The sequence below is a fragment of the Esox lucius genome, chromosome 21 (genome assembly GCF_011004845.1).
Source record: "Esox lucius isolate fEsoLuc1 chromosome 21, fEsoLuc1.pri, whole genome shotgun sequence".
Classification (NCBI taxonomy): Eukaryota; Metazoa; Chordata; class Actinopteri; order Esociformes; family Esocidae; genus Esox; species Esox lucius.
Genome location: NC_047589.1, coordinates 28,988,978 through 28,999,412, shown reverse-complemented (window position 1 = coordinate 28,999,412; position 10,435 = coordinate 28,988,978). Strand labels below are relative to the sequence as shown.

Sequence of the window (10,435 nt, the reverse complement as noted above, 5' to 3'; positions counted from 1 at the left end):
ACGGTATATAGTGGAGAAGGAGAACTTAGTGGGGAAGGAGAACTGACCCAATCCCCCTGCACAATTGTATGCCAGCGTGAGACCTTGGAACTGAGACAGGGGGGTCCGGCGACACTGTGGCCCTACCCGGGGGAGGCCCCAGACAGGGCCCAACAGGCAGGAAATCAATCCACCCACATTGCCAAGCATCAACCAAAGGGATACACACCAACCACAACCACCATGAATGAGGGCCGAGTATTGCCAGCAGAGTACAGCCCAATTGCACAAGTGCGCAACAGAGAGACAACAAGGCATTGGAGGGAGACCATCCCAGTTGCTACGAGAGCCCACTTGTCAAGACAGCAAGGGTGGACAGTATCAAGCCTTCTGGTCACCTTCAGGCCCCTGGGCCAGACTACACCTAATCATAAACCGTGCTGTAGAGATTTTAGTTTTTAGTAGACACTTGAAAGTTTGCACGGAGTTTCCATTTCTAAGCTTAATTGGCAGATCATTCCACAGTAGTGGAGGTCTATGAGAGAAGGCCCTGTGTCCGGCTGTTTGTTTAGAAATTCTAGGTACAATTAAAAGGCCTGCATCTTGCGATTGTAGGTTACGTGTAGGTATGTATGGCTGGATCATTTCAGCAAGGTAAGTAGGAGCAAGTCCATGTATTGATTTATAGGTTAAGAGTAAAACCTTAAAATCAGCCCTAACCCTAACAGGCAGCCAGTGTAAGGACGCTAGGACAGGAGTAATGTGTTCAAAAATTTTTGTTCTAGTTAGGATTCTAACAGTCGTGTGCAGCAGTAATTTATTGATTTGTCAGGGTAACCAGAAAGAAGAGCATTGCAGTAATCTAGTCTAGAAGTAACAAAAGCATGGATTAGTTTTTCTGCATCAGGTTTTGATAGAAGGTTTCTGATTTTTGCAATGTTTCGAAGATGAAAATAAGCAACACTTGAGACATATTTTATGTTCATCAAAGGAGAGGTCAGGGTCAAGGGTAACGCCGAGATTTCTTAGTTTTTTGGGATACGACCGTGCAGCCATCAAGGTTCACAGTGAGATCTGCTAACAACGCTCTTTGTTTCGATTTTGCTGTGTGGGCTTTAGATTCACGTCAGGCATGTCAGGCCCTCACATCTGAGAAACAACGGTCATGTGGCTCTACGCTGCACACGACACACACAGCCGAATCAAAATCACGTTTTCTTTTAGCAGTCATACTAAGCGTTCAGCAAAAGGAGCAAAAATTTACATTTATACCTCAAAAAATCGGTAGGCCCTTATCCAGAGCTAGATTAACAACATATGTGGGCAAACTCCATGTAAATCAAAGTCAATTTATTTTGTTTTCTTTCGACTACATCATTAGAGATGTGCCTCCCTGCTAGTGATATGTACATAATGAGAACAACTCCTTTGTTCTCTAAACTACAAAAAACTTCACACCCAATTGGCTTTCATTATTAGACTGGTTTGGTGTGAGAGCAGATCAATGGCAGTGTTGCCTCCCCAATGGCTCCCTGTTCTGCATGTAGTATATTCATTTTGACCGCGGATCACTGAGCTAAATAGGGGACGGGTTCACATTTGGGATTCAGGCCGCAACTCTAAACCCTCTCTGACTTCTGAGACGTCGTTTTCGCATGAATAAAACCAACTGGGGAAAACATTTACAGAAGGGAGGGGAGCGAGCAGAGAGAGAAAATGAGAAGAAAGTCATTTTGCTTGATAGTGTTTTTAATCAAAACCAACAATAAAGGCATCCATACAAACATCTGTTTTTTTTATTTGACAGGGAAGTCAAAATGGTAATGACTTCGATATGCAGTGTGTGTCTGTGTGTTTGTCTGTGTGCGTGTGTGTCTGTCTGTCGATCCCTCTGTCTTCTTGATCAGTAAAGCTTTGATTGAGCAGTGTAGCCTCCTCAACTACCACAGGTCCGAGCGGCCTCCCAAATTCCACCCTACTCCCCAGGGCACTCCTTTAGACCAGAGCCCTATTATTTGGGAGGGAAAAGGTTACGCACTTGTCCTCGATGCCTGGCAGCTGTACCCCTGTTAGAAACAGGAGAGTCTCTGGAACACGTGGATGTGTTTAGTTTTGCCATATTACCCACAAAGCATTCTATCTACTGAAATGTAAGCTAAGGAGTAGATGGTGAAAGGGAATATGAATGCTGACCCCAAAAAGATCCTTAAAAAAACAACAACAACTACAATAGCCACGAACCGATCTACAAAGATAAAGGTGAGCACAATAAGCTATTGGAAAATGAAATGTTGGGATACGAAATCAGCAACAGAAAACATACTTGTAAAACCTTTTGTCTTTTGGATAACCTCGTAAATGTTGTAGAAACCCCTTTTATGGACGATAACACACAATAAATAATTGCACCGGAAAGGCACTTTCACTGAAAATTTAGAAAATAACATATCAGATAGCAAAAAGGATCTATGAAAAATTCATCTATAGACAATTATTACACATGTTAACATTGCACTAAGCGGAATTTAATCGGAAATTAATGGCTAAGACCTCAACCTTCATAGGATAGTCTGTTCCACTTTGATCACTCCATTAGGTCATGTTTTCTTTCTTGAAGGGCTTGTCTGTTGGAATGATGGAACATTTCCTCTGGAATGCTGGAGAGAGTTCTATGGTTCAACTAAACAGGAGTTCCAAAGGGATATCTATTACCAGATATTTTAGGCCTAATTTTCTTCATAGCGACGTAGGTTCACACCCACAAACTGAGAAGATAGATGGGTGGACACACACAGTGCCTACAAGGACACACACACACACACACACACGGGCCAATGAAATGATTAAGTAACTAGGTGGGTCTCATATACTTCATACTAGTCTGCACAGAATATTCCTTCAAAGCATACTAGTCTACCACTTTATCATCAGATCCAATACGCTTCTGTTCAGCTATAAAAAAGAAGACAGAACAGATAGCAGACTACAGATGGTCCCTATATCCCAAACGGCACCCAATATAGTGCACTAATTACCCAGAGGGCTCTAGTGAAAAACAGTGCCCTATGAAGAGACTAGGTCGACATTTGAGACATGAACACTGTGGTCTGGATCCAAAATGGCCTCCTCTTGGATCTCCCGGGTGGCCTAGGTCTTCAGTTTCTTCGACTCAGCCTGGTTTGTTGTGGCTGAATGGTAAAAAGCCTGTGGGATATTGGGAGCCTCTCTGAACACTGAGGAGATATGAATACTATAAAGGGTATGAAGTGGAATCCTGACACTAAGTGATGCATCATGTCAGGCGAATCCTCTTTAGAAACACATTTACTATTAATGTCATTTACACGACAATCCAGAGTGACACACACTAGTGGGTGTGAGTGCATTTTCCAACTTTTTTGGACTGGTCCTCCGGGAGAATCAAGCCCACAGCCCTGGCGTAGTCACCCACATGCATTGTGTCCGTTGCAAATAACATCGTTTTACTAAGGGTAGCGCGGCACTTATGAGCGGTCTTGTTGGCCCTGTCCTGAAGCACTGGGAGAGTTAGTATGGGTCCATGGGACATGGCTATCTGTGCTCACACCAACAATCTACCTACGGCATGAAGACGTCATGAACGGGTCCCAAAGTGACCACTCCCCAAGGACGCTTCGGTGTGTGTCACCACAGGCTGTCCACATGGGCCCAGGCAGACTGGCTCTCCTCTGCTCTGACCTTCCTTGATCTAACCGCAGTCTTTCCAAACGGAGCGATCAGATCGGGATCGTAGGAGAGCAGTGTGTGTGTGTGTTATGTTCGATACTAGGGCTGGGAATAATATACATTTAAGGATCCCCACAGTGTCCTGTTCTGGCCCAGGTCCCGCTCTCATGCAGTAAATCATTGTACACCAACACTGTAAAAACCACAACACAGTGATAAACCTCTTCTCTGATATGATGGACAGTCCATGCTGCTGTTTCCAGCTCAGACTATGATTTCAATAGTGGGCGCCTTTGTCCAGCACCACACTGAAGCGTTCTACCAAAACCGAGGTGGGCACGGAGCTTTGATATTGCCACCTTAAAGCATCAGTATGGCAGTGGCCTTGACGACGCGTTGAGAAAAGATGATTTGTCCCTCAACCAGAAACCCCTTCATGATTTGACCGTATGCCGACATGAAAATCAAACGGAAAGCAGCGACAAATGCAGTCAGAAAAGATGCTGACAGTAAAAATGCGTACGTAAGATCATTACATAATTTTGAAGGTTGTTGAAAGCTCCATGTGTAATAGCACCAATCTACCCGTCCTAAAGACTAGATCAGTCCAAACCAACATGCTGTTACCGACACTCCGCGGCACGGAACCTTTTACCACTTTCCTAACCGCTTCCTAACACCTTTACCTCCAGACATCAACATACGATCTGTGGGAACACCTGTGATGCTGTAGTCCGCACACCATCGTCAAGGAAACGTGTGTTAACATGATAGCTAGGCCGCTAATGAGGTTTGTGAAACGACTGCCGCAAAGCAGCACCCTATTCCCTCTTTTGGTGCATTAGCGTTCACTAGAGCCCAACGGCCCTTGGTGAAGAGCAGTGTACTACATGGGGAGTAGGCTGTCATTGGGACGCAGTGTGGTTCTGAGAAGCTTTAGACCACATCCCGTCTGGAAGGAGGGACGGGGGGAGGTGTTCAAACAGACGCTGTGAGGGTTTGGCACGGTTCGGTGGCGGCGCGGCTCGTTTTGAACCAGCCGATCAGGCCGTGCCGAGGCGGGGTGTGTCTGTGGTGTGTGGGTGGCTCTGGCGGTGTGTGTTTTAGTCTTCGCACATGGAAAACTGAACCTGACACTGACGGATCCTCCGCGGCCCTCAGACACATTTTCTTACCCTAAAAAAAAAGCCTCCAGACAGACACTGCGGATCGCCAGCGTTTAACTTCCACACGCCCAAGCAAACACACAATCACTGAACTGGTGGCAGAAAATTGGTTTCTTGTTCTGCCTGTCTCCTACTTCAAAAACTAGCTGCGGGGATGATCTTGAATTACCACAGCTTGTTTTTGAACACGCAGAACAATAATAGATGTTCTGGTACCTGGACTGGGTTCAACTACTTCTTCTAATCTTTCTTATATTTTGATCATTGCACTCGGTCCTGACTGGAGTTGCGGATTGATGTGGTTTCAGTGCAACAGGAAGGTTCCGTCAAACCAAAGTAAAGAATTTACGATTAATATTGTAATTATTTGTAATAGCATTGGAGCCCAGTTCAGTCCGGTTAGGTGGAGAAACGCTAACACAGTAATGTATCACGCCAGCTCTCCCAATGACTCCCTGATCCCTAAATGGTGAATTTCTTCTAACCATGGCCCATAGGGACTTGATATGGGTTAGTACACTTCACAGGGAATAAGGACATAGCGTTATGAAGTAAATAGAAAGCAGTAATCAATTCCAGGTTTTTATTCAATGGTTTAGTCAGTGCATAAAAAAGAAATATTTTCAGCCATTTCCATATCAGGCAGTGAGTATTTGCATGTCCAGAGTAGTATTTTCAAAAGTCCAAACAGGTTGTATATTAACATAACAGTTTACACCAGGATTATATGAGGGGTAACTAGTCTCTAAAATCAGGGAACCAGTAACTAGGATCTGGTTTCAATGATGAATCTTCTGGCATAGAAGAAGAGCTTGACTGTGGAGGGTCCTCTTCAAATAAGTCCCAACCCCGACACATCGCCATTCAGACATTTCATGAAGTCCCGATTCAAAAACCAAAGATATACAGTATGCAAATCCTTTGTAGTGATTTTTACAGCGGTTGGTAGTTGCTGCAATCGAGACACTTGCGAAATGCGCTTATTAAGAAGAACCTTTGTGACCATCTTGCTAGCTACTATTTGGTTTTGTCATTCAAGCAGCAATATTAGTGTCTTGGCGGTGAAGTAGCTTGTAACTGCCAGAAAGTCCATTATTGAATCCAGAGTTGTTGTTGGTCGCATAGAGTCTGGAAATTGAGACTATCAACTAACAGGTTGGTTTGGAAAACCGACCGCAAGTGATTAAACAAAAAAGGTGTGTAGGAAAAGTAATTCCTTCGAAATAATTTCCGCTTGAAAACAATGTCACTTCAGTAACTTTAAAGTGCATATCCAAAGATTGCTTCCATACAGTTCATGTACAACCATCTCAAAATATGGATCGAGCTTCAAGAAAAAAGGTTTTGCAACAACAAAATGCTTTTTTTCAACTCCTCCAAAAAGTTAAACATGCTAAATAAGCAATTGTAAACAAAACTTTAATAGTTATACTTTTTTACTCTAAACTCCCCACATTTTCCACATATAGTTAACATACATCTTCTATGGGCTACATCGTCTAAGAAATATCAAGCTTTGTGGAAAAAGTATACAATTTTTTTTTAAAGGACTGTTCAGGATTCTGTCAATGAACCTTTTTTTTTACTTCCCCAGAGTCAGATGAACTTTTGGATGCAATATTTATGTATCTCTGTCCAGCATGAAGGAAGTTTAGAGGTAGTTTCGCAAGCCAATGCTAACTAGCATTAGCCCAATGACTGTAAGTCTACAGGAACCACTAGCTGACTTTTATTTCATCCAAAACTTCCTCTCACTTTTGGGAAAAAGATAAAAGGCTTCATTGCCAAGTCCTGAGTTATCCCTGTATATTCTCCTTTAGTGAATTATAAAAATAATGGTCTCTACACAGTATTGAAAATGCCCAGTGGTTTGCATAATTATTTTATTGGATCAATGTCTCTCTCTTTCTCTCTCTTGTCTTCATCACTAAAGGCCTGAAAGAAAACACAACACACACACACACACAAAAACAGTAAGTTTCCTTAGAAACTAAGATTCACACACAATTCAACCTCTATTAATAAGGAATAACGCCAAAATAATTACAATAAAAGAGTTTACTATCTGAAATGAGAACAAGGTCTGTTTGGCTTCCAGACAGTCGTGTTTCAAGCTATGCATTCTGGGAGATGAGTGATAGGGGTACCGTGATGGAGTTTGGGTCGAGTGTCATGGTTACAGCCTTGAGGTTTGGGTTGAGTGTCATGGTTACTATGGCGACATTTGCTCATGGCATCGCAGATTAGTCGGCCCGAACCGTCGCTCTGGGAAACTGTGGGCAGAACTTGTGGACCAGCTAGCACCACAAGAAGGGAGGACCGCAGACAAACCCCTCTAACAAACCAGACTCATGTTCCCAGTTTACACCCTATTCCTTCCAAAGTACACTACTAGCCGTACAGCTCTGATCAAAAGTAGTGTGCTACTTAGGAAGTAGGATGCCATTTACGATGTAGGCATTCTCAAGCCTAAACCCTCTGTAAAGACTTAATGCTGCCGGGAGCATGTTAAACTCTTTTCCCTCAGCACCCAACACTGACTTAATGGAACTGGCCCTCTGTCCATCTCTCCATCGTTCAGTCTCACTCTTTCTCTCTCTCTCCTTCTCTCTCTCTCTCTTGCTCTGCCTAATCGCGAAGGTTTTTCTCCACCCTTCCCAAAATGGCTGATGTCCAGTAATGCAGAGTGCCTCCGTCTGTCGTCCGATGGCTGATTGGTGGACTACAGAAGAAGCCAGGGGCCTTTCGGAGTCCCACATAGGTGGTTGCCAGGGCGACGCAGACCGGGGTGGTGATCGGGGACACTGGCCGAGACCACCGACGTCAAATGAGGACGCGTCTCGAGTAAAGGACGCGTCTCAGTGGCGTGTGTGTGTGTGTGTGTGTGTGTCATATAAAGATTTGGTCTTGCATGGGTTATGGGAGTCACCTCAATGTGTGTGTGTGTGTGTGTGTGTGTGTGTGAGATTCAAAGATGCCTCTGGTGTCTAATAGGCTAAAGGAGCCATCCTGACATTGTGGGTGTGTGTTGCATTTGCGGTGGAGCCGTCTACACCAAACTCAGTCCACTAAGAACACCACTAATGAAAAACATACCGGCTGATATTATGTGTTATTGAATGTTTTTGTTAACCATATAATCACAGCTTTAATCCTTGACTACTGATACCTGGTACAGTGCCTTTGTAAGACTCGGCCTGTAGTTTTCAGCATGATTTGTTTTATACTTTGAAAGAGGATTTAGCTTTTTTATACTAGCTCCTTCTCCTTGAGAATAGATTATGTGCCAAGAGAAACTGTAATCCATGGTTTGTTTTACTTTAAACAGCCATTCTAAACATCAGACGGCTGACCACAAGCTAAATGAAATGGAAGAGCTTTTTATTTTTAAATGGCCGACAGCCACTGGCCCACGCAGGAGGCGCTGTTAGATTCAACGGTTCACACCTTCAAAAAATGGTATATGCAGTTGTGCTCAAAAGTTTGCATACCCTTGGAGAATTGGTAATATATGTTACCTTTTGTAAAGAAAACATGTCTGGCTTAGGGTCATTGTCATGCTGGAAAGTCAAAGAGAGTCCCATGCGCAGCTTTTGTGCAGAAGAATGTAAATTGTATGCCATTATTTACTGAAACATGCTGCATTCATCTTGGCATTAATATTCACAAGATACCCCGTGCCTTTAGAACTCACACACCCCCAAAACATCAGTGAGCCACCACCATGCTTCACAGTGGGGATGGTATTCTGTTCACTATAGGCCTTGCTGACCCCTCTCCAAACATAGCGCTTATGGTTGTGACCATAAAGCTCTATTATGGTCACGTCACTCCAAATTAGGACGTGCCAGAGGCTGTGAGACCTGTCAAGGTGTTGTCGGACATATTGTAACCAGGCTTTTTTGTGGCATTGGCCCAGTAAATGCTTCTTTCTGGCAACTCGATCATGCAGCAAATGTTTGTTCAAGTATTGTCGTATTGTGCTCCATGAAACAACCACACAGTATTTTTTCAGAGCAGCCTGCATTTCTCCTGAGGTTACCTGTGGGTTTTTCTTTGTATCCTGAACAATTCTTCTGGCAGTTTTGGCTGAAATCTTTCTTGGTCTACCTGACCATGGCTTGGTATCAAGAGATCCCAGAATTTTTCCCTTCTTAATAAGTGATTGAACAGTACTGACTGGCATTTGCAAAGCTTTGGATATCTTTTTATATCCATTATCTTGTCACGCAAGTCTTTTGACGGTTCTTTTCTGCTCCCCATGGCTCAGTATCTAGCCTGCTCAGTGCATCCACGTGAGAGCTAACAAACTCATTGACTATTTATACACAGACACTAATTGCATTATAAAAAGACACAGGCGTGGCAAATTCACCTTTAATTGCCCTTTTCACCTGTGTGTGTCACCTTGTGTGTCTGTAACAAGGCCAAACATTCAAGGGTATGTAAACTTTTGAGCAGATATTCCACCTCTCATATCCCAAACAGTCCAAGTGTGATCATGTCCTAGTGTGAAGCGTCAGGGTCTGGGATGATGGCCAGGTGTGACCACGTCCCAGTGTGAAGCGTCAGGGTCTGGGATGATGGCCAGGTGTGACCATGTCCCAGTGTGAAGCGTCAGGGTTTGGGATGATGGCCAGGTGTGACCATGTCCCAGTGTGAAGCGTCAGGGTTTGGGATGATGGCCAGTTGTGACCACTTCCCAGTGTGAAGCGTCAGGGTTTGGGATGATGGCCAGGTGTGACCACGTCCCAGTGTGAAGCGTCAGGGTTTGGGATGATGGCCAGGTGTGACCACGTCCCAGTGTGAAGCGTCAGGGTTTGGGATGATGGCCAGGTGTGACCACGTCCCAGTGTGAAGCGTCAGGGATGATGGAATGTGAAGGCTGATGACTCTGCCTGACTGAGAAGCCTTACGGTGATGATGAAGAGTGACGGTACCACCACCATCAGGGGCTCACCTGAGAACACAGACCTCTTGTTGGCGTCCCGTACTCCACCTATGAAAGGGCCAGAACCATAGACAGCTAGTTAGTTTACCACTCATCTTGTCGTGCGTGGGTTCTGTTTCTCTTTATAACTTTGCTCTGTAAATAAGCATTACTGTGTCAGTCTAGACCGGTTGTTTATGAGGCATGAAACAAATATAATTTCAGTTGATTTGAAGTGGCTGCCCAACCCTGTTCCTGAAGATTTAGCCTCCCGTAGTTTTTAACTCAAACCTGTTTCTGATCTAACCTCCTGCAGCTTTCAACTCCAACCCTGGAGAACTACTCCACCGCTGTACTAGCAACTCCAAGAGACCAGACCACTTTGATTTAATTTTGGTCGCTGTGGTTACCCTATCATGGTAGATCTAGAATAACAAGAAAAATAACTGTCTTTTTCCTTTATACTGTAGTGATGGAGCTGGCATCCGTCCAGGCCTATGAACCAACCAAGACAGCGCCATTGTGGGTAGTGAGAGGGACGTCAGCTGAGATACACACACAATGCTATCAGACCCAAAAGGACCTCCCTCACATCATGGACTGTCACATTCTGTGGCTTTGGTCATCCCCACTCCCTCTCCCCCACTCCCTCTCC

General features: G+C 44.3%; 1 protein-coding gene across 4 annotated transcripts in view; it reads right to left on the bottom strand.

The window, feature by feature from the left end:
• Nucleotides 1-5,419: 5,419 nt before the first annotated feature.
• The window catches only part of c21h8orf34 (chromosome 21 C8orf34 homolog), a 106,603-nt gene continuing 101,587 nt past the window's right edge, over nucleotides 5,420-10,435 (bottom strand). For all 4 annotated transcript variants that reach the window (XM_029116356.2, XM_029116355.2, XM_029116357.2 and 1 more), the window contains exons 14-15: nucleotides 9,811-9,849; nucleotides 5,420-6,785 (exon numbers count right to left, since the gene is read on the bottom strand). In XM_029116356.2, the coding sequence (XP_028972189.2) occupies nucleotides 6,778-6,785; nucleotides 9,811-9,849 (47 nt within the window). In that variant the 3' untranslated portion in view covers nucleotides 5,420-6,777. The remainder of the gene's footprint in view (nucleotides 6,786-9,810; nucleotides 9,850-10,435) is intronic.